This window comes from Mytilus galloprovincialis, chromosome 1 (assembly GCF_965363235.1).
Source record: "Mytilus galloprovincialis chromosome 1, xbMytGall1.hap1.1, whole genome shotgun sequence".
In the NCBI taxonomy this organism is placed as follows: domain Eukaryota; kingdom Metazoa; phylum Mollusca; class Bivalvia; order Mytilida; family Mytilidae; genus Mytilus; species Mytilus galloprovincialis.
Genome location: NC_134838.1, coordinates 52253402 through 52278837, shown reverse-complemented (window position 1 = coordinate 52278837; position 25436 = coordinate 52253402). Strand labels below are relative to the sequence as shown.

The window sequence follows — 25436 nt, the reverse complement described above, 5'->3', positions numbered from 1 at the left end:
GATACCCCAAAGATGATTATGGCCAAGTTTGGATTAATTTGGCCCAGTAGTTTCAGAGGAGAAGATTTTTGTAAAAGATTACTTAGATTTATGAAAAATGGTAAAAAATTGACTATAAAGGGCAATAACTCCTAAAGGGGTCAACTGACCATTTCGGTCATGTTGACTTATTTGTAAATCTAACTTTGCTGAACATTATTGCTGTTTACAGTTTATCTCTATCTATAATAATATTCAAGATAATAACCAAAAACAGCAAAATTTCCTCAAAATTACCAATTCAGGGGCAGCAACCCAACAACGGGTTGACCGATTCATTTGAAAATTTCAGGGCAGATAAATCTTGACCTGATAAACATTTTTATCCCATGTCAGATTTCCTCTAAATGCTTTGGTTTTTGAGTAATAAGTCAAAAACTGCATTTTACCCCTATGTTCTATTTTTAGCCGTGGCGGCCATCTTGTTTGGTTGACCGGGTCACGCCACACATTTTTAAAACTAGATACCCCAAAGATGATTGTGGCCAAGTTTGGTTCAATTTGGCCCAGTAGTTTCAGAGGAGAAGATTTTTGTAAAAGTTAACGACGACGGACGACGACGACGACGACGACGACGACGACGACGGACGACGGACGACGGACGATGGACGCCAAGTGATGAGAAAAGCTCACTTGGCCCTTCGGGCCAGGTGAGCTAAAAACCAACAAAACCATGGCAACAAGACAAACATCAGTCCATAAAACACTGATGGTATTCAGCCTGGTTTAAATGTTTTACTTTTATTCATTTTATTTGATTTTTTCTTCTTCTTTTTCATTCCTCTCAATAATGAACAGAAAACAGATATTTTACCTGAATATGGGTCATCCCTCTTTAGACGTAATTTGATGATGTCATCAGTGGATTGTAACAAATGTAAAGCATCTTCCACCAGCATGTTCTCTGTTTTGACATCATTAATAGCCAGCAGCTTATCACCTGGCTGGATTGATCCACATCTGCCAAAAAATAACATTTTTTTTCATTCAGATTTAAAAATGTTATCATAAATTACAGTACGTTACTGCATTGCTGATAAAAATATTTTGTACAAAGAAATGGAAAATGCTTTATGATACCTACTTTCAATTTCTATTCATACTAACCATGATAGCATAATAGCGTAGTTTGTCACTTCCGGATTTTCTTCATCAGTTTGATTTTCTGTTTTGTTTTTATCCTTAGGCTAATATAAACTGTTATCACAGATCTATAGAGATATGTGTCGCTTTTTTATAATGTTGATAATGCAAATGTTGAATCAAAATAGCAACACTTTAACATGTAAGTTTTGTAAATATTCAAAGTCAATGAACCATGACTGAAAGTACATGGCTAAAAAACTCCATGGAAATGAGATGTGCCAATGCTAATACAACTGTATACCAAATACCATTGACTTAGCATAAGTACTTCCCTTTAAACAGACCTAAACAAACTAATACATGTAAACTAAGCAAAATTTCAAAGTCAATAAACCATAACTGAGGGGGCCCTGGTCAATTAATCTCCATGGTTATGAGACATTCCAATGCTTATTCAACTGCATACCAAATATCATTGACCTACCACTAGTGGTTATCCATAAACCAACCTAATCATAAACTAATACATGAAAACTAAGCAAAAGTTTCAAAGTCAATGGACCATGACTGAGTGGGGAGAGCAAACAAATCTCGATGGAAATGAAATATGCCAATGCTTATTCAACTTCATACCAATTATCATTAACTTACCACTAGTGGTTCCCCATACACTGACCTAATTACAAACTAATACATGAAAACTAAGCAAAAATTTCAAGTCAATAGACCATGTATGAGGGGGCAGGGCCAAATAATCTCCATGGTAACTGCATACCAAATATCTTTGACTTACCGCAAGTGGTTCACTATGAACTAGACCTAATCACAAACTAATACATTGTTGACATCGCTGCAGTCGCTGCAGGAAACAGCATACCTGTGTCTCGCCTTTTGACTCCATCAAGCGAGACAAAAAGTGCCATATAGCACCAAAATATGTCGCTCTCATCTTATTACAGCAGCAATCTCTTGTGTGTTGTTAATATAACTGTAAGTATTTTTATAACAAACCTGCATATCCTCTTTGGGGATTCTATCATATTGTAGAATTACCAGATGTTAATTCACTGTTGTTTGAAATTTAAACAGACAGAAATGCATTACAGACAGACAGATGGACAGATTGACAAAGGTAAACCAATATACCCCTCCTCTTTTGGAGCAAGAGTATAAAATCTTTGTTCAAAAAAGTACAAGTGATTAATATTACCTGTGTGCTACACTTCCCTTCTTAACATCTGTGATGATCAAATGGTCATTGGCTTTACCACCAGCTCCTAATAAAGAGTGAACATTTTTATTACTTATGTGTTATTGATAAACTTAAAGTATCTCTCTTTGTGTGCCAGTTTTTTTCAAACTGGCTTATCATCTTTAAACACATTATGTAACACTATCTAATCAGCATTTTCTTCTTTCTTTCATGTAGTACTGCCACACCATGGCCCAAGATTAAGGTGGAGGGTTGAGTGGTCATAAAAATATTTCACCCTGTCACATTCTGTAAGTGCCTATCCCAAGCCAGGTGCCCAGTGGTTTTTAAATGGTTGTTGTATGCTACAATTGTTTTTCCTGTCTTTTATGTTAGTAGTTTAAATCTGATCAACGGTTTTCTCTTGCTGGTTGTTTCACATTTGCTACAGTGGAATTTTAAAGTTTAACTATAAGGTAAGCATTATTCTTATTGTTGAAGGCCATACAGTGATGTGCATTACTATACCTAACAAATATAAAAAACAAGTGAAACTGCGAGCTACTGCTCACTGATGATACCCCCGCCACAAGTGGATAATATTAATAGTGTAAAAATATGCAAGTGTTCGGTAAACAGGAAGTTGTCGAGTGATGAATCTGAAAACGCATCACACGGTATAGCTGACTTATATAAATCCTGAAACCAAATTTCAGAAATCCTTGTATTGTAGTTCCTGAGAAAAATGTGACGAAAATTTTCAACTTGGCTATGTGTAAAATCATACAAGTGTTCTGAGAAAAATGCGAAGAAAAATATTCATTTCGACGGACGGACTGACTGACGGACTGACGTACTGACGGACTGACGGAAGGACAGACAGAGGTAAAACAGTATACCCCCCCTTTTTTAAAGCGGGGGTATAAAAATAGTTTGCAGTATATTGCTGCCTGAACTAACTTACTTCAAGAAAGCATATCAACACATGTCAGCAAATAGTACCCTGTACAACCAGTCTTGAATTTTCTTAAATGTTCTTTTCTATTCTAACTGTTTAGTTGTTATTACTTACTTACTGCCTCAAATAAACCTGAAAAAGCTGTTTTGAGCATTTTGCAATGTTGATAAAATTTATGAATTAACAAAGAACAACTATCTTGGCTGTAAGTAAAATAATATTTGTTAAATATGACTTACCTGACAGGCAAACACCTAGACCTGTTTTCACCATTGGCAGTTTGACCACAAATGTCCCAGATGTCAAAATCACAGATTCTGTAATAAAAACAATATTTTCACTTTTACAAGAAAATTATTTGTTAACTTTTCAGTTTCACATAACTATTCCCCCTTTTGAGAAACTTTCTAGAGTTTGACATACAATCAACCTAAATAAGTTCATCGTTGAACAGAATTTAACACATTTTTATTAGTAAATAGATACAGGCTCATTGTCAGCTTAAAAAATATCTAATGATCAGGTGAACATATCTAAACATCATTTTGTTAAAACTTAGCATAACTTCAATTTTGGCTATACCTTAGCCTATGAAATCATGAAAAAGTACATATCAAATAAAATCTCTGGTTATACATCGATAATTTCTACATACATATTGTTGATTCTTTTTTGAACCATCAAAGGGATTGAAAAATCATACCAATTTTGCAATTTCATGGGTAGAAATATATCTTAACCACCTTCTTCCTTCTGGCAAAAGACCTTCTAAAACCTCAAGATTTGTTTCTACTGATTTGAATTAACATGTTTGGACTTTCTTTCTTAAAAATATATATATATCACCATAAATGTTGTGGTTGAAAACTGAAATGAAATCACTTGACTTTCTATTGAGCTAAATTTTAAATCTGAACCATTTATTAAAATTTAATATGATGTATAAAAGGAGATTTGCATTATGTGCCAATTAATGAGACAGCAACCAAAGGACACAAGAAAAGCCAATCACATCTAAGGGTCAAGATATAGTCTTCAGCAATATGTAAATGTTTATAAAATATATTAAGCCATAAGTGGCAAAATAATCAGAAATGATGGGTCCACCAAATGGTGAAAGCAGAATCTGAAGCAAGCTTTAAATAAATTGTAATTCAAATATCTGCCATCACCACATATCAATCTGCAAAAAATATCAACCCATAATATAACAGTACACGGATGCCCCCATCCGCACTATAATTTTTTATGTTCAGTAGATCGCGAAAATGGGGTAAAATCTCTAATTTGGCATTAAAATTAGAAAGATAATATCATAGGGAATATGTGTAACAAGTTTCAAGTTGATTGGACTTCAACTTCATCAAAAACTACCTCGACCTAAAACTTTAACCTGAAGCGGGACAGTTGTATGGACACACAGACCAGAAAACATGAATGGGGCATAAAAAAACATTAATTTTGCTGTTAAAAATATTTTATAAGTTATATGTACATGAAGTAATCTTGTATTAAAGAGCTCATTGAAAGCAACTTTTAAAGGCTTTGCTTGTAGAAAACAATTAAATTAAACATTCTCTTAACAACAAAATTTTAATAAACCTATGAAAATCTATTTTTTTTAAACTTTAGTAAATGAAGATAAAATTACTACAAATAGAGATGGATGTTTATAATCATTCTCTAATTGTTTTCTTGGTAAAAATCCTTAATTATGTAGGTACAAGTATATCAGTGGTCTAGAAACGTGAAAACACTCTCTATCAATATGCAAAAAGGCAGTGCTTATCCTACCTATATGTGTCATTTTTTTAGCTATATAGTGACTCAAAAGAAGGATGTTCATTTACCAAATACTTATGTTGACAACCAATGAAAATGAACAGCAGTAAACTGACACCTAAGACAGTCACTTAAATGTCCACCAATGAAATTGACTGATCCAAACTATTAACATAATCCTTAGTTTTGTCGACCAATGAAACTGACTGATCCAAACTATTAACATAATCCTTAGTTTTGTCAACCAATGAAAATAACTGTCATGAAATCATACTAATGCACATAAGTGACAATAGACCACTTTCGAGTTCATCTGTCACCAGAAAAAACTCTTCAATTATGCGCGCCTTTATGACGTCACTTACCAGATAGAGGGGATCGCCTGTATCCCTGCACTATCAAAGTTCATCAAGCGTCTTAGTGATCGTGATTGTGCAGGATAAACTAGAAATAATGGCTGTTATGAGGTACTTAATGACAATTCCCTAATGACAGCAGTGCTGATTGTCAATTTTGAGAATTCAATTTGGCGAATAATTCATACAATACAGAAGTATAGTTTTTCAACCACTCGCTCAACATTAGAATGGAAGTGACGACGCCCCTAAATGTACAAATGACGTTTTCTAAAACCAGAGTTTTTGTCGGAAATGCATCGAACTCGAAAGTTGTCTATTCCACAACAGACAACAAACAAAAGCTTACATAGGTCTTTTGTATCATTTTTAGTATATTTTTATTTCCTGACAAGAAAAGTGAAATCATCTTCTAAATAATCTTAAAATAAGATAAATACAACAATAAAAGCTCTTCCATGGAAATTCCATACTACTTCAGAAATATATGCTTCAAACACAATAAAGCTGTTGAAAATAATCTATTCAGTGATATTGTTGGCTTCTTTCAAAACCATCTCTACCCTTTTTTATTGGGAAAATATGTGTCATTTTTATCAAATTGGGAAATTTATAATGAAAGATGAATTTGACTGGAACTTCAATTTGCAGACCCCCTTTCAAGTGGTAAACCCCTATTTGAAATAAGACCCCTTATTGTCAGTGATGATACATAAACAGACCCTCAAATCTGCACATATAGTCATTTTAGGCATGAAAATGGTTTAAATGATTGTTTTTCAGTCTGTATGCATGCACAATTACTACTGAGACTCCACTGTTTGGGAAAAAAGTTGTCTTTTTGGGAATAATTTTAAGCCATTTTTTTTTTTCAAATTGGGATTCTTCTTCTCCAGGGGAAAAAGAAAAAGCCTTTATTCTCCAGTAATTTAAGGCAAACAATATCACTAGTCTATATTGCAATTGAATTTTTGTGCGGGTAAATTTTACCTTTCTTTAATCCTGTATTTAAAAAAAATTAATAAGGAATGCAGAAAATATTACTTTGTGCACTTTTTTTTTTTAACAGATTTAAATCTTTATCAACTTACTTTGTTATTAGGAGATACAGAAGTATTATGACATGCTTCTTTCGCTTTGTGAATAAACACATGCTCTAAATCCAATAAAATTTGTTTGCACATGAGTATATTGACTACTGCAGAATAATGAATTTTATCAAATTGCATTTAATATACTTCATTAACTCAAAACACTTCCAACCTCCTAAATAATGCACATGGTGTTACTACAATGTACTAATTCATTTATTGTGACTGTAATGTGTTGCAATTAGAATTTGACATATTTGACCTAGATACAACAACCATTCATGCTGGTTGTTCAAAACTTCTCCCTCTAAAAAAATCACATTGCCAGTCGTTTGCTTGTTTAAAAACAAAAAGGGAGGTTCATGGAAGAGCCTATACAAACGCCATACACTTATACACATCGGACATAGAGATAACCTTAATTGTCCTAATCAGAATTGAAATAATTGATAACTAATCGCTCGGCCAAAAATAATCACGAATATAATGCCTACCCATGTTAAAACTACAATAAAGTATAGCTTGCATCAATTATTTCTTAAATAAGATTGAAGGTGTGCAACTTCAGCTTCTTGAAAAAAAATAATGTGCAACATTTCAGTTAATTTCTCTTTTGTAGTAAATGGGTATTTACAGATTAGAGATGTGTACTCTCTTTAAGGAGGTAGACCTAGGTTAAGGGAAATAACTCTTAAAATCATCAGTACGTTTGTGTCAGCAATTTTCATAAATATGTTCTAAGCTTCTTGGATACATAGATTATTTCCAATCTGTTTCAGGTAAATGCTTAAAATTCATTGACAAAACTTGACTTTTACAAACGCATAACTGATTTAAAGATCAGAGTTATCTCCCTGAACCAAGGTCTACCCCTTAAAAAATGACAAACCTTTGTTGATTTGTTTCTGTCTCTATGACAATTACAAAAACATCTAATTTCATTAACATTAAACTACAAACCTGTAACATCAAATTCCACTTCCAGATCACATCGATGTCTACATTCTCTTAACAGCTGATTCACTTCGTCAATAGTTTTATCTGACAAACTCTGTCCATTTACTGTTAATATTCTATCACCTTCTTGCATCAAGGCACATCTAAATAAAAAAATTACATAAGTTATAAAAAATACTATCTTATAATAAAGAAAAATCTTTCAATGCTTTGAATTTTTTTTAATGATTTGTTGAAAGTTTTCTGTGTTATCAGTGTTCAACATTGCCACAAAACAATGTATTACATTCTTAAGGCCATGTCCCCTTAATTCCAGTTGAATCACTTATAAGCCATTAGATGTAAAGCAAAATAAAATGAAATATTTGCCACTGGACATTTAGCAAACAAATATTAACATTACCAAGAATTTTCTGTAAAAAATATCATCTTATCCACTGTAAACTAGAGTACTAATTCTAATTTTTAAAGATGTATTCATACTACCAATACAAATGTACAAAAAAATTAAAAAAATATCTTAATTGTTCAATTATTTCAATTACAGTTAAAATAATAAAGCATGCAAACCAAGAGTTTAAATGCCTTGCTTGCCAGCTTTGTTTGGTTGTTTGCTCATGCATTGTAATTAAGATTGACACCTAAATTCAATGGTTAGGTGGAGTATAACAGTCTGTTTACTATACACAAAGGTTTGATTGGTCAATTAATATCAAAATTGTTTCCATTATAATATTCATTGTCCAATCAACTCTTTTTTATATAGTAAACAAAATCTTACTCCGCCTCTCCATTGAATTTAGGTGTCAATCTTAATTACAATGCCTGAGCAAACAACCAAACAAAGTTTGTAAGCAAGGCATTTAAACTCTTGGTTTGCATGCTTTATTATTTGAACTGAAACACTTTAATTCATAAACATTTACTTGTCTGCAGCACTACCAGTCTGCACATAAGATACAACAGGGGCTTCCCCAAGAACTGAGGAATCATTAAAACTTCCATCTACTGTTAACCCTAATCCTCTGTAATCTGCATAAAGTCTGATCTCCATGGTTTCTGATCGTCCTATCTGGTTCCCAAGCATGATGGATGTGGCAGTGGAGGATATGGAAACTGAATATAAAACAGCAAAATAAATGTTTCATACTGAGCACATTTTGTAATAACTTATCACAAATTTATCTCTTACTGTTGATATATTTAGTTTTGAAGCTGTCAATTTTTGAACATCGTAGAAATTTTGTATGTTTGTGAAAACTTGATTTCGTGGTTGTGCAAAAGTCTGCAAACTAACACACAGGAAAATTTGTACTCCATTGTTGAACAACTGAATTAGTGGCTTTACCCACAAAAACTAGGAAAATAGATACCCCATAAATAATAATGAATCCACAGTTTCTGAAATGATTGAACATTTTGTCTTGTTGCTGCTTTCAAATATTATGTGAAGAAATTTTCAATATGTATCAATATTATTCTATATGAGTGTTTTTACTTTCCCCATAGCGTATTCAGGTGTAGATTATCTCTATAGGAGGAATTCTGACTTCTCAAAATCTGTCGCAGTAAATAGAAAACATGCGCATTTACTTTGAGCATTTTTGACTGAAGAGTTTATAGTACATGCCATTGTCTGAATATATACATGCAATAGATGTATTGTATTTGCAAAGGAAAGATGGGGAAATTTTATATATACTTTACTTAATGTTTCATTCTGAATAGGAATAACACACTTGTAAAGTCAAATTAAGAAAACAATGATCTGATATGAAACTAGAATTTGTTCATAATACAGGGATGCCCCACTCGCACTATCATATTCTATGTTCAGTGGACAGTGAAATTGGGGTCAAAACTCTAATTAACAAGAATGTGTCCACAGTACACGGATGCCCCACTCGCACTATCATTTTCTATGTTTAAAGGACTGTGAAATTGGAATAAATTCTCTAACTTGGCATTAAAATTAGAATGATCTTATCAAAGGGAACATGTATACTAAGTTTCAAGTTGATTGGACTTCTACTTTATCAAAAACTACCTTGACCAAAAACTTTAACCTGAAATTTGCACTATCATTTTCTATGTTCAGTGAACCGTAAAATTGGGGTCAAAACTCTAATTTGGCATTTAAATTAGAAAGATCATATCATAGGGCACATGTATACTAAGTTTCAAGTTGATTGGACTTCAACTTCATCAAAAACTACCTTGACCAAAAACTTTAACCTGAAGCCAAAAACTTTAACCTGAAATTTGCACTATCATTTTCTATGTTCAGTGAACCGTAAAATTGGGGTCAAAACTCTAATTTGGCATTTAAATTAGAAAGATCATATCATAGGGCACATGTATACTAAGTTTCAAGTTGATTGGACTTCAACTTCATCAAAAACTACCTTGACCAAAAACTTTAACCTGAAGCCAAAAACTTTAACCTGAAATTTGCACTATCATTTTCTATGTTCAGTGAACCGTAAAATTGGGGTCAAAACTCTAATTTGGCATTTAAATTAGAAAGATCATATCATAGGGCACATGTATACTAAGTTTCAAGTTGATTGGACTTCAACTTCATCAAAAACTACCTTGACCAAAAACTTTAACCTGAAGCCAAAAACTTTAACCTGAAATTTGCACTATCATTTTCTATGTTCAGTGAACCGTAAAATTGGGGTCAAAACTCTAATTTGGCATTTAAATTAGAAAGATCATATCATAGGGCACATGTATACTAAGTTTCAAGTTGATTGGACTTCAACTTCATCAAAAACTACCTTGACCAAAAACTTTAACCTGAAGCCAAAAACTTTAACCTGAAATTTGCACTATCATTTTCTATGTTCAGTGAACCGTAAAATTGGGGTCAAAACTCTAATTTGGCATTTAAATTAGAAAGATCATATCATAGGGCACATGTATACTAAGTTTCAAGTTGATTGGACTTCAACTTCATCAAAAACTACCTTGACCAAAAACTTTAACCTGAAGCGGGACAGACGGACGGACGGACGGCACGACGGACGAACGGACGGACGGACGGACGGCACGACGGACGAACGAACGGACGCACAGACCAGAAAACATAATGCCCCTCTACTATCGTAGGTGGGGCATAAAAAGATTATAACATAGGTAACAAGTATGAAGTTTCAAGCTGATTGGATTTCAACTTCATCACTGCTATCTTGACCAAAAACTTTAACCTGAAGTGAGACAAATGGATAGACCAATGAACGAACGCACAGACTAAAAAAAAGGTGCCCCTAAGTGGACATAAAAATACATACAAGTTTCATATGATAATATTATATTTACATGTAACTGTATTTTAATAAATATATTTCTGACATTAACAAGCATTCTGTGAGTATTGCATGGCAATACATAGTCCCCTACTGTTGTATTGGAAGTAAATTCTCACTTGATCTATAACTTGTCAGGGTGTAAACTATTTAACAAAAATCAAGTCAATATCAACAAGCATGACAAAAAAAAAGTCCTGAGAACTAATTATTTAAGTGAATTTTTTAAGTCCAAGGACCAAACCTCTGCACAAAATCAATAGACTGGAGCTAAATTTGATCCCAATCTGTAACTTGTCATGATAAAACTATATACATGTACCAATTTTCAAACCAATACCTTCAAGCATGAGGAAAAAACAATGCAGAAAGCATATTATTTATAAGGGTGAATTTTCTAAGTGAAAGGACCATAACTCTGCACAAAATCATCAGACTGGAACAAAATTTGGTGTTGAACTGTAAGTTGACTGTAACTTGTCATGATAAAACAATACAGCAAATACCAAATCAATACCTTCACGGATGAGGAAAAAATGTGTGGAAAACTACATTATAATCCTGGTACCTTTGATAACTATTATTATCAGAGTGAATTTTCAAAGTCAAAGAACCATAACTCTGATGTAATAATTTAGATAATTTATGCTGATAACTTACTGTTGGATGCCTGTCTCTTGGTCAGCTGTCTCTTCCTTCCAGACAACCTCAGTGTACTGGTACCAGATGACATGTTGTATGCGGAACCTGTAGAGTTATACATATTGAAGCTACCAGGAGTAGAGAGAGAGGAGGGTATGGCTGGGACAGAAGCTGCATTGGACATGCTACCAGTGTTGGAACGAACTAAAGTGAAAGTAGATATAAATAGCTATGTAAATATGAAAGTAAAGGAATATATATAAAAGACTATAAATTTCTTCTATATGTTATAATTATGAACAGAATGTATCTATGGTTCTAATTGTATATAGAATATGTGCATGCAGTATACAAATATATAATGATAATAATACATATACAAATAGGGAATAATTAACAGGACACTTTTAAAAAAAACATTAAAAAATATAGCAAAACAATTTTAAGACGGAAAACTAAAGAAATGATATTGGGAAAGGCATGTCCCATTAAAATATACAAATCTTGCAAAAATAAGCATATAAGACCTTCATCAAAATATTACTCATTTCATTTTAAGGTCATTTAAAGTAGCTTAAAGTGCCAAACAATATTTTCATGTTCAACCTGCAACAGATCTAAGAAATACAAATATTGTAAAATCTGACAAAAAATTGAAGATGTCAAATAACAGTTGATAACTGTATGGCAATAAATAGACCATTTCCGAGTTCTGTCCTTCAACGACAAAGTTTGTCAATTGTGACATCATTCACCAAAAAGAGGGGAATGCATACCTGCCAACTGTCACTATTTGCGGGGAATTTCCCCCATGGAAGCTCCCAAATGGAAATTTTGAAAGAGCAATTTGCCCACAATTTTAAACAAAATAGTTAATTTTTCAACGACTACAGGCTTTAAAAAGTATGAAGAAGCCAAAAAACAACACTTAGATACATTTGAAGCCCCCTTTAATGTTTTTTTAGGACTGTAAGAGCAATCTTGCAAGTAAAACCCCCATGGGCATTTTGAAAAGTTGGCAGGTATGGGAATGCTTTATCCCTGCACTATCAAAGTTCATTAAGCATCTTAGTGATGGTCAGTATGCAGGATAAACTAAAAATATGCACTGTTCAGAAGGTACCTTCATCACAATACCCTATTGAAAACAGTGCTGATTATCAATTATAGGAATTTAATTTTCCAAATTTGTGCAATATTGCATCAAATTCTTGTAACTACTCTCTAAACATAGAAAGGAAATGGAATGCACAAATGATGTTCAATAAAACCAAAATGCAACAAACTCTAAAAAAGGTCTATTCATTATTTTGACCTGAAGATTTCAAACAAAGAGATAAATAAGCTTTGCTGGGTGATATACATGTTCGAACAATAAAGAAATTAATTTATCCTACTTATGTATATTGTTTGTTTTTATTTATCATCTTCTATAAAGCAATACATAATTGATTTCTTTCAATATATGTCCTATTTATAGATTTATGAAATGGATTGTTACAGCTTAAACATATATAATTACTCATGCTTACTAGCCAGCAAATATAACCATTAAAAACTTTAATGTCAATCAAATATGCATTTAAGACTGGCTGCTAATTTTGCAAATCTCTTCTACATGTAATTCTCACAAATTGACTTATTCAAATAATTCCTAAAAGAATACAACTATATGTTAAACACTTTTTCTATAACTACATATAGTAAATAATAGAAAATACCTAAGTTACTTTTAATCCCTCTTCTTGATATTATATCTCTGGATGTATGTTGTTCCACAATCTTTGCTGGTAATATTTCCAGGGTAACCACCTCATCTAGACTACATTTTAACAGTTGTGTAGCCTCAGCAATAGACATGTGTTCAACGCTGGTCCCTTCAATGGATCTAATTAGGTCACCTACATGTAATGCTCCACACCTGAAAGTAGATTTTTGATCTAAATCCCCACATTATTTGATTGAATAACAAGATAATCTGAGATATTAGTTCAAGTTTATCAGAGAAGAAAACTAAAGAGATTTATTTATACCAGCACCCTCCTCTTAAAAGTCCTTCGATCTTTATAAAAAAAAATAAAAGTATCATATTATTGTCTTAAGGTGGTACCTAACTCTGTAAAGTCAGCTAAACGTTTTAATTACATTGTGTTGTACAGGGAATATTAAGCTTCTCAATGATCAAAATTGGTGTTTGTCAAACTGTTATATAACCAGTGTAATTTCTCTGACAAAACAGGAGGTTCAAAATTTTTGAAATTTTTATATTTTTGTTAAAGGGTCAAAGTAAATACATTGTCAAAATTTTATCAAAATTAAACGAGCCAAATCATTTTAGTGAAAGTGTTGGGTACCACCTTAAGAAATAAATTCTTTTTGTAAGAGATGTTCATTGATGCAAAAATTTAATAAAAATTTTAAATTGGCAATGTTGTCTTTAGCAGCCATATATAGCAAATGAATATTATTTTCAATTATCTGATTTGTTCAATTGCTCACATTTTGTGTGATAAAATCATAAATTCAAATACCAGTAGGGTTTTGAGCCTATATCCTATAAATGCATGTAGATTAAGATTTTTGTTGGATTGCTTGCTTTGTTTGTATATAAACGTTTACTAAAGAATTGTCGTTATGAATGACTTCTGCAAACAATTAAAAAAGTTAAGTTAAACCTGTATACATTTTTTTAAGATTTAATTAGACATTATTAAATATTCAATTTCATTGTTTATACAACCAAAGCAAGCAAACCAACCAAAATCTTAATTAATTAATTAATAATTTGGTTATTAAAGTGTCACATATTGATTGCAATAAAAATAATTCATACACAATATACATACATAATAAAACAACCAATATCCAGCCAAAAACTGACTTACGAGACACTATGTTATACCAAATACATATTTACAGATTAAAATAGCGTAAAAATTAAATATTAAAATTAATATACGTCTTTTCCACAAATAAATAATCCTGAGCTTGAATCTCTAATAATTAGTTCTATAAAACATAAAACCCTTTTATTTGTCTTAATTCTACATGCATTAGGAAATTAGCTCTTATAACTTTAAGAATTTGACATTGTGAGAACAAATAATGGGGAAAATTGTCATTCTTATTTTTTTTCAACTGTTTTATGATTGTACAGTAAGTCCTTTTCATAATATTTCTTTAAGCAATTTAGAGTAAATCTATCAGACATTCCAATATACCTGTCTGCTAAGCTCATAGGGTCTATACCATCAATAGACAAACACCATTTCCCCTGATGTGAGGTCTGTGAGAGACCTAGACCTAATGATGTCCCAGGTACTCTGCCTATTTCTACCAACAGTGGTCCTGTAGCATTTTTAATGGTATCTGTAAATAAAAGAGAAAACATAATGAAAAGGAATTTACACAATGATGAAATAAAGCACTGTATGGCATAGTCAGCTGGTATAACCCTGTCATCAAAACAGGTTTGTATTGTCGCCTGTTGTCAGTTGAAATTGTAATAAAATTGAGAATGGAAATGGGGAATGTGTCAAAGAGACAACAACCCGCCCAAATAAAAAACAACAGCAGAGGGTCACCAACAGGTCTTCAATGTAGCGAGAAATTCCCGCACCCGGAGGCGTCCTTCAGCTGGCCCCTAAACAAATATATACTAGTCCTGTGATAATGAACGCCATACTAATTTCCAAATTGTACACAAGAAACTAAAATTAAAATAATACAAGACTAACAAAGGCCAGAGGCTCCTGACTTGGGACAGGCGCAAAAATGCGGCGGGGTTAAACATGTTTGTGAGATCTCAACCCTCCCCCTATACCTCTAACCAATGTAGTAAAGTAAACGCATAACAATACGCACATTAAAATTCAGTTCAAGAGAAATCCTAGTCTGATGTCAGAAGATGTAACCAAAGAAAATAAACAAAATGACAATAATACATAAATAACAACAGACTACTAGCAGTTAACTGTCATGCCAGCTCGATACTTCAACTAAACTGACTGAAAGATTATGATTTCATCATATGAACATCAGGCACAATCCTTCCCGTTGTTGACAACCTTAAATCCATTTGCAGGCAAATTGAAAAGAAAATTTCTCATCTTGCTCAGGTTGCTGCCTCTCTACTAACATGAAGTTTTGTCCATGTTTTGGAAAATTCCATGCAGGTTTGCCAAAGTTTTTCAAATTATATCTTTAACTTATTGTTGACTGCTAGAAATAAACTTAAATCCTTTTTATCAGTAAAATATCAGAACTTGATAAATAAAATAAAGTTAAATAAAAACTTAACTCTTGAAATATTTTCTTGATTATTACTTTTAAAGGTAAAATATTGATAAATGAAAAGAACAATATTCAAAATGTTTCATCAAAATGCTTACATATCTTGGTTATAAATAAGTTCTGTCAAATTTTCCATAAATTCAATGAAAGTTTGAGTTGCCACTGTGACTTTTCTTTAGAAATAATAATTACAATGAAAAAAACATAAAACTACTAAATGTGAGTAATGGTGGCAATTATGAAGAATACTCAAAAATTATTTTCACAAATAACTAACCTATAACAGACATATCATATTCGACAGTAAAGTTAGCTTCATGTCCACATTGTTGCAGGAACATTGAGGCCTCAGACAGGGTAAAATGTGCAACATTGTATTCATTGATCGCAACTATCCTATCTCCAACCTGTATGGACCCTTCCCTGAAAAAAGGAAGTAACTTGTAAATTAAAATACAAAATAAGATCATGTTTCCAGAACCCCCCCTTTATAAGTTGTTTAATCTGTCACTACATAACACTTTTCAGCAAATCTAATTATACTATTTGTTAAACTAAAACTATATAAACATCATAATGAAATTATTTGCAAAAGTATTTTGAGAGATATAGACATATTGGAAGAGGTGATAATTGCTATTGTATGACAATAATTTAGGATTTGAGAATGTCATCATATACTCATTAAAATGCTTACACAAGAGTTTACAAATCATAGAAAAATTTCAGACACACACAGACACAAGCAAATAAATGCCTCATACCATTTTGTTTTATGTCTTTTTTTTATGCAATAATTCATATAATATTTTAACCTCAACATAAAGAACTTCATTTTTCTATTTTTTTCACAGCTTGAAAAATAAAGACAAAGTAGCAAAAACTCAAAATTTTTGAAGGAAGTTCATGAACAGGATTTTCTTTAACAAATTTTGCATGATAATATATCTCATGTTTTTCGAATATATCTCATGTTTTTTTGAACATGACTTTAGCCACACAAAAAAAAAGTAATAGGATCTCATCCAATTTTTTCATAAATCAGGGCAGACAGACAAGTTTATATATATTTTTCTCCATAATTTGTGAAAACTTTTAGTAAAGAAAAACAGCAAGAGACTGCAATGAAACATTTGATGTACATGCTCTAAAAAATTCTGGACAGACAGAAACCAGATCTACGAATTTTTTTCCTTTATGACCTTAACAAGAATTTTCAAATGCTTTAATATACAATATGAACATACTTTGCAGCTTTCAATGAAACATCATCACACCTATTATAAGTATTACCTATCAGCAGATCCTCCAGGCCTTATTTGAGTGACAGTTAATGCTCTAGATTTCTGTGGGTTATTATGGTATCCTCCACGCAGAGTAAAGCCAAATCCTCCGCTATCTCTTTCCAGGGATACAATATGTTGTTTACAACAAACAGAAAAGGAACTTGAAAATGCTGCAAAAAAGCAGAATAAAAAAATAACAATTTTTTTTTAAAGACAAATAAAAAACTGAATATGTCATTTACTGAATGCTAGAAAATTTTAAGTGTTAAATAAACAATGACAGTCATTCAGTCTCAGCCATATGTGATGATATCAGTTACATTTGCGTAGACATTATAAAACTCCAACAGAAAAAAACTTCTGTCTTAATTTTATAAAGAAGTGTATATGATATGGCATTATTCTTAAATCTTAAGTTGATGGAAAATCTTTGAGCGTGTGTATCGTTGGTATCCAACAACTATATTATGTAGATTGATCTAGCTATTAAAATATGTTGGAACTTTCATTGATATTTTATTCTGTGGTTCTGAAAAGTTTGCATACAGTATGCATGATGATACTAGCCTATAGCAAATTTGTACTTTGTTGAATACTAAACTAAACCAAATAAAAGGCGAATTTAGTGGTTAGTGCATCGGACTACTAACACAAAGGTTCCTGATTCGATTCCCGTCTGGGATTTTCGGCTCTCCCTTAACACCATTTGCGAGTATGGTCTTGAGGAAACGATGATAGTCCATCCGACGGGGACGATAAATGGCTGACCTGTGTTAAGAGAGAGCCATCCGACGGGGACGATAAATGGCTGACCCGTGTTAAGAGAGAGCCATATCTCTTGCACGTTAAAGACACCCTTGTAGATTTTGAAAAAGAGCAGGCTAATGCCGCTACAAGGAAGCACTCGCACCTGCAAAGTGGAAAGGGATTAATATAAGTTGCAAAACTTGTTTCCCAATCCACTATAAATAAATATGTTTAAACTAAAGGCCAAGTTAATTTGATTTACAACAAATAATAATGAATCATCAGTATTACTTACAATTATCAGGAAGTTGGTATTCTACTTCAAGTATAACATGTTCTCCTGTATTCTTTAATAAGTTTATTATTTCGTCATGTTTCATTCCATCCGTCTTAATACCATTAACAGACAAGATGATATCATTTACTTCTAAGGAATCAGATCTGTGAAAGTATAAGATATTATGTTGCCTTTGTTTTGTCATTTTTAACTCAAGATATTGTGAAAGTAATGAACAATACTATTTCTGTCTTTTATACAGTATGTTGGGTTTTTTCAGATGTTTTGTTTTTTTTCTCCATCATTTAGATAATCAATGTGTGGTTTGCTTGTTTTCATATCTTGTATAGTCAAATTTCCTTGCTGTTTTTTTTTAATTTTATATGTAATTACCATTGTTAAAGCATGAAAAGGAATAAAAGCACTGTGGTGCAACATGGACAACTAAACACAAGCCTTAAAGGTTGCATAGATATCATCTCAATATAAGAAACAAATATTATCACTTCAAATTGTGCTATTAGTCGTATATCTAAAATAATAAAACATAAATGTAAGATGCACCTATGAGCAGTTCCTCCTGGTCTTATACTAGATACTGTAGGTCTAAACCCTTTATCTTCCCCTCCTGAAAATACACAATTAAACATACAATATTAATTCATTTATTTCGACTATGACATATCGTCGCTGGGCTTCTAAATTATTTTCACAGAAATAAAAAAATGTACAATTATTTTTTTCCCAAAGCCATTCTTCAACGATTTTCAAGTTTTCATACAACATTTTGGAAGCAAACTTTACAAACAACTGACATTGGCAATTTTGTAATATGTCTTATTTCACACATTTTGATTGGTCTAACTGTATGCTATTTTGTAATACCAAAGATTTTCTCCCGCCCAGACCATTGGTGTCAAAAAGTATTTTTAGCCAAAAAAATCATATACGACATTTTAGAAGCCCAGCGATGATATGCAGGCTTTCAATACAAAGGAGTTATGCAATAATGAGAGGCAAACTATAATCTTTTTGACTGCAGAGATTGGTTCTGGTTTTCTAAATTACTATACATTTTCTCAAGTTTGTCCCCATATATCATATGCCTCAATAACAAGCTGAATTCTAATCATTTATAAATAATTAAAAGGAAAAGTTGGGGAAAACATCAATAAAACATCAGCTAAAAGATTTTTGCAGGTTGAATTAAAAGTCATGAAAAGTAGAGAAAGGTTTGATATAGTGTAATGCCAGCTCTGAATCTGGTATGAATTCAATGCAGACAAACAAAAGCAAAATTTTCTAAATTTTCAAGCTATATATTATCAAAGAGTTTTGATATTCAATCCATGATATCTATAAGTAATTACTGAAAACGTTTTGCAAAATCAGATTGCTGGTGAAGACTGAAGAATAAAGACTGCATTCATTAAAAAATTGAGCATAACCTATGCATAAGCAATAGAAGGCAATTTATTTTCCTAAATGATCATAATAGTAATTAGTTAAACTTCATTTTTGGACAAAGGAAGATAACTCTAAATTTGGTATAACCTTTCATTGCCTTTTTAGAACAAATACTTGGTAAATTTACTTAATTTGATTTTCAATAAAATAATTTTCTCAACAAGTATGGTTCTACACATACAGTAACACAACATTATGTATCCTAATGTCTTAGTATACATTTGAATTGTTTTACATAGTCTTATCAGGGCCTTTAATAGCTGACTATGCGGTATGGGCTTTGCTCATTGTTGAAGGCCGTATTGTGACCTATAGTTGTTGATGTCTGTGTCATTTTGGTCTCTTGTGGACAGTTGTCCCATTGGCGATCATACCACATCTTATTTTTTACATTTGATTGATAAATTGTTTGAAATGTACATAACAAGTTGTAAAGAATGTTCACCTCAATGCAATTTGTTTCTGTGTAGTAATAACCAATAAGGTCTAGAAAACACAGCTTTTAAGCTAGTTTCAAAAGGGTTTCTATTTCATGAATGCAATTTTTACCAAAATTTACAAGATAACAAATTTGGCCTCAATTACTGCAAGTAGCACACTTTTGCGTATGCATCCCAAGCTACTAGGTAATGCCACTTTTACCATGAACTCAACATAATATAGTTCTTGACAAAATATCGAACTATTCCTTAATATAGAAGCTAAGTAATGGACAAATGAAAAGTCAGATAGACAGGTAACTACAGTATAACAACCACTGTGTGTAAGGGTATTATAAAATATTGCATTGGCATCTGAGTTTTCAAGTATTGACTCTTTCTTTACCTGATACAATAAATCCCAGACCATGTCCATCTTGTTTATACAGTTCAATGACAGCAATACCTTTCTTGTCATCTGTAATTAAAACAAATTAGATAATGCTTCATTTAAATATAAAGATGTACATATTGCAATTAAAATCTAACCACATTAGTAACAAGTCATAATAAGATTTTGCAAACTAACTTCACACAAGTTTTCTAATGCCTCTGAAATCTTTTATAAAATAGTATTTGTCAATGCACTAATGTAGCATTACCAGTGTCTTCCTATGAATACGCCTCAAACCAGGGATTCTTTAACTGCAGTGAATTGTGAGCTATAGCTCAGAATTTAAGAACACACTGTGATTTTGAGATGAAGATCAGTGTGACCCACTGTGAATTCCATATAAAGAACAGAAATATGAGTAATGTTCCTTTGTTGTTGATTTTGTTATGGTCTTGATGGGATAACGTGCAACAAATTCATAAACATAAATAATATTTCTTCTTTTCAAGTGATATTTGAATCTCCAAAATTCTCAAGATTTTGACAAGGCTGTTTCAGAACACCTGAGGTCTTACTTTCTTATTTGAATTGTTGGTCTTGAAATAATAAGATTCTATATATTCCATTTAAATTCACATGTACATTTATAAAAATGAATGTGAACTTTATATAAATATATACATGTACCAAAATTAGAACTACTGTAAATTAAGGAATGATTGTGTGCATTTATTATTGCGATTTAAAAAAAAAGACAAACATAAAAGGTCAATTATTGCAATTCAGGAAAATCTCCATACAGATATAAGAATGCCATTTCTTATTATTGTGATACTCAACCAGTAGCATTATTTGCATTTACATGTATAAAAATCTCGCAATAATTTCTGAATTTACAGTTTCATAACAGCAAATAATTTTAGATTTACTGCTTTTTATTTCCTAGTTTTATTTGTGCATGTGTGTATATGAGAAGGTGATGGATTCATAATTGTGAAATATCTGTACCTTCAGTTGAATCTTCAATTACTGCATTTTGATCATGTTTTCTTTCTTTAAGCTTCAGAGGATCTAAAAAAATATATCATACAAATGAAATAAACAGCTTTGGCTTAAACCATGGAAGTAATATTTAAAAGGAATAACATCGACTAATTAGCATGTATTAACGGCCTGCAGAGCTCTGTACTAAAGTCATATGATTTTATCCAATTATAGTCTCAGCGGTAAGACCCCTTTGGTTACTATCTGTGATACCGCGGTTGTAAAATGGCATCTGGAATTTCTTATCAGTCACGTGATTTTATCGAGTCCGGTAATTATAAAGTACCTGTGTGAAATCCGAGGTTTATTAATAAGAAGGTGGCGCTGTATCATATAAAACATCTACCTTCAGAAAGAAGTCGTATGATGTAAAAAACTTGAAAAACGGACGAGAATTGTTCAAACTACAGCAGTTTAACATGGAAAATTGTATTTAATTTAGCATATTTTTGCTTTTTACCGTTTGTTTTAAACTGTCCTAAAAGTATTTTCCGGTTAAAAGCGGATCCCGAGTTAAACAGATAAATACCGATGAATCGATCAGGTTTCACATGATGTTTAACAAAATAATGTAGGCAAATGTAGGCATAGATTTTTTTACTGTTGAAATGTGCAAAGTTAATCGAGATTGAATTAAAGAATATTTACTTTCAAGTATTCTAAATTTATGTATATTTCATAAATGTTATTGATTGCATTATTGAAACTGGACAACTAAAATGGGGATAATATTTTTGTAAATATATATTATTGTGGAATGCTTGTATTAATATAATAAGCTATACAGCAAAAATTATAACAAACCGACGAAATGGGCTTGAATCTATCTGTCTTACGGTAAATTCCTTTTTACACAAATTAGTTTATGTATCAAGAACTTAAATTGAAGGATAGAACCGTTTAGAATTGTGAATATTTTAATTGACTATAAATACACGAAGGATTTAGATTTTTGTATTTAATAAAGGGGGTCCAAACGTATTTTTTTAACAATCATCTTCTTAACTTACGGAAATGGTTTTTTAACTGTCTGTAAATATTAAAATTGAAAATGACCCAGCCTTGTTCTCCAATTTCGTATGTGATAGCTGTCGGTTTAAACTATTAAGATCAAACTAACCAAAAATAGGAAAAAAATGGACTAAAATAAAAATTGAACGAATGACTCTATTCGGCAGCGTACAGCAACGGAATGTAACGAATGGACTATTCGGTAACTTCGCACGTATATACGACAAAAACTTGTCTGTTCGTAATTCTCCGTGAACACGAAAATGACCGATAAGTGTCAGTGATTTGATCGATCACATGCGGAGAATCAATTTCCATGCCAGATATTGAACCAATTAACGAGTTATCGAAAGATGGGCGGTAACGCAGATGAAACCTTTGAAGTGACGACTATGTTATTCCTTTCAATATTACTTCCATGCTTAAACTAATAACTCTTTGAGGGATAAATTAAGTAGCATATAAAAAAAGAAGATGTAGTATGATTGCCAATGATACAACTCATAAACACATGTCAGATCATAAGGGGGTATATATAAACATACTGTGAAACATTATGTAAGATATTTCTATACATATTGTAAATATACAAACAGACTCTCTGTTTTTAACAAAAAATTCTTAAATGATAATTGTATTGTTTTATTGATGAAGATATCCTACTGTTTTATTTGTAAAAATGTAATATGATAAGATAACAGAATGACATTTTGAAATTTGAATTGAACATGTATGTTTTATGTTTGTTTTTATAAGATATTGTAAATTGCAGTGAATGTTTTATTGAATAAAGATAAAAAAAAAAATGATTGTAAGGGGGTCGAAAGATGTAAATAAATTATCAACTTATCATATCAGGTCATTCTGTCCCCAAGTAGATCTGTCCAACAAAGATTCACCCAAAAGTTAATCCGCCCGCATAACAAATAAAAAAGATTTCTTTTGATATATTTTAATCATGTTAATCAGTGAAAACATGATAAATGGAATTTGTGAAAGTATCAAGATTAATGGTAGCTAAAATGTAAATACCAATTTTTGATCTCCAACTACAGGAGATCTGTCTTTCCCATGAATACTGTGTTTCCCGATAATGGAAAGAAAAAGAACTACATCATAATGCTAACTAGATCAAATGGATGATGAGAAAACTCTTTCATGTTTGTAGTTACTTTGACATGTTTTTCGTCATAAAGAATCATACAATTTAGTGCAAATTTGTATGAGAAAGCATACTGTTTCCTGTCAGTTCGTATTTTTTATATGGGGACAAAGTCACCAATTATGGTAGAAAAATCAATAAGAAAAAAAAAATTCGAGAAAATTTCCTGAATTTTTCATTTTACTGATGGACTCAAAATCGTTAACTTTTTTTTCAGATCTACTTCCTGTTCTGGTTTTCACCACATTCGCGCAGAAATCTACTTCCTTTTCCGGTCTTGTTTGCATGAGACTTTGAATAAAATATATATTTATCAGTCTAGTAAAATTTAAGATTGGAACTCAATACAAATTCATTTTTAATAATTGTTTGGTATGAAAAAAACGTTACCTGACGAAAGCTTTTCTTTTGTTTACATTGAATATGAAGTCGTAACTTTAAGAACGTCACAGCTAAATCCCTAACAACAGAACCAAAATCGGGAACGTTACGGAAATACGGTATTTCCGTTTCTTTTATCAACATGTTTGAATTAAAAAAAATAATACATACAGACTTCGTCCCCTTTCACTGTCACAGGTTATGCCTGCCTCATATTAACAATATGTTAAGGTTCATCATAACAAACGGACAAATATGGCTGTATTTTCATGCCAAAAATTACTCTGAGTACAGACTTACCTGTGAAGTTGGACAAGTTTTAATGCCTGGCATCCACTAGATATAATAAAGTTAAATGCATTTTGTGTTTCAGAAAGATAAAATCTCTTTTGGATTTTGATGGGCATTTTTTTTTCTTTCATGCAAAAGGTGTGAAAATTAACTAAGTTGTGGTACAACTATGAGATGCTCCCTCAGGTAAAAAACTGGTTTGTATTGTTTTGATTGTCCTTAATTGACATGGACAAGAGTTATCTTCACAACTACAGGTGAGTTAAAGAGTTTATCTGAGTCAGTGAGTGGACAGTATCAAAGTAATTCAGGTGTTTGTTTATTTTTACAGCTTCTGCAGAAAGGAAAAAAAATGCCCATCAAAAACCAAGAAAGATTTTATCTTTCCTAATCACAAAATGCATTTAACTTTTATATATCTAGTGGATGCTAGGCATTAAAACTTTCCAAACAGCACAGGTAAGTCTGTACACAGAGTAGTTTTTGAGGTGAAAATACGGCCATATTTGTCCATTTGTTATGATGAACCTTAAATTGATGACTATGAACAAGATGAAGATAATAGACATGTATCAACATTCCAGTGCTTATCAGGTAGCACCTGCCACATATTAATCAGAATAAAATAATTAATTATATGCAGCATAAGTAAAAACCGTCGATCTTCACATTTCTCAAACATTGAAAGATAACAGTAAGGGGTAATAAAAAAAATTTACTGACAGACAAACATCACAAATTATAAGACCATAAGGCCTTAAGGGTATAACTCAAATATGTCACCTGGCTCATAAACTGAACCTCGCAGACAGTCCGGCTTCCACCCTGGCATCTTACTACATAATTCTCATAAATGTTGTCAATTTTAATCGTTTTCAATGTTTTCAAAAATTTTCATTTTCTTCTGTCTGTTCGGAAGGCTTCGTATATAGTTTTGAAAAACTCCGAGATATTCCGATTATAATTTCTAAATTTAAAACGTTATCGGACGTGGATAGTGACTATTCCGAATGATAATTTGTAACAAATCCTTTCGTTTATGCAAATTGATAGAAACAGTCAAAATGATTTTGTTAGTGATACTTTAATTTAAATTATGTTGTTTTTCTCTTAAGTCCCCTTAAAAGTTGACATATTGGACAAGAAATAAACCTAAAAGTGTGTCGTGACGTGAAAACACTTCTTACAGAAAGGATTTCAGCCAGTGTAAAGTGGTCCAGCAAACTTGTGTCACTGAGGTTAACTTATAA

General features: G+C 31.9%; 1 protein-coding gene across 2 annotated transcripts in view; it reads right to left on the bottom strand.

The window, feature by feature from the left end:
• Positions 1-25103, bottom strand: part of LOC143077867 (glutamate receptor-interacting protein 1-like) — a 40956-nt gene extending 15853 nt beyond the window's left edge. Inside the window, exons 1-15 of one of the 2 annotated variants that reach the window (XM_076252995.1) lie at positions 24970-25103; positions 21306-21368; positions 20310-20381; positions 18582-18645; positions 18036-18181; positions 17001-17163; positions 15985-16130; positions 14636-14783; positions 13136-13335; positions 11433-11618; positions 8388-8577; positions 7465-7604; positions 3515-3592; positions 2336-2402; positions 854-999 (exon numbers count right to left, since the gene is read on the bottom strand). In XM_076252995.1, coding sequence (XP_076109110.1) covers positions 854-999; positions 2336-2402; positions 3515-3592; positions 7465-7604; positions 8388-8577; positions 11433-11618; positions 13136-13335; positions 14636-14783; positions 15985-16130; positions 17001-17163; positions 18036-18181; positions 18582-18645; positions 20310-20381; positions 21306-21368; positions 24970-25018 — 1858 coding nt within the window. In that variant the 5' untranslated portion in view covers positions 25019-25103. The remainder of the gene's footprint in view (positions 1-853; positions 1000-2335; positions 2403-3514; positions 3593-7464; positions 7605-8387; positions 8578-11432; positions 11619-13135; positions 13336-14635; positions 14784-15984; positions 16131-17000; positions 17164-18035; positions 18182-18581; positions 18646-20309; positions 20382-21305; positions 21369-24969) is intronic. The other variant, XM_076252996.1, reaches the window with a different exon arrangement.
• Between the last annotated feature and the right edge of the window lie 333 nt (positions 25104-25436).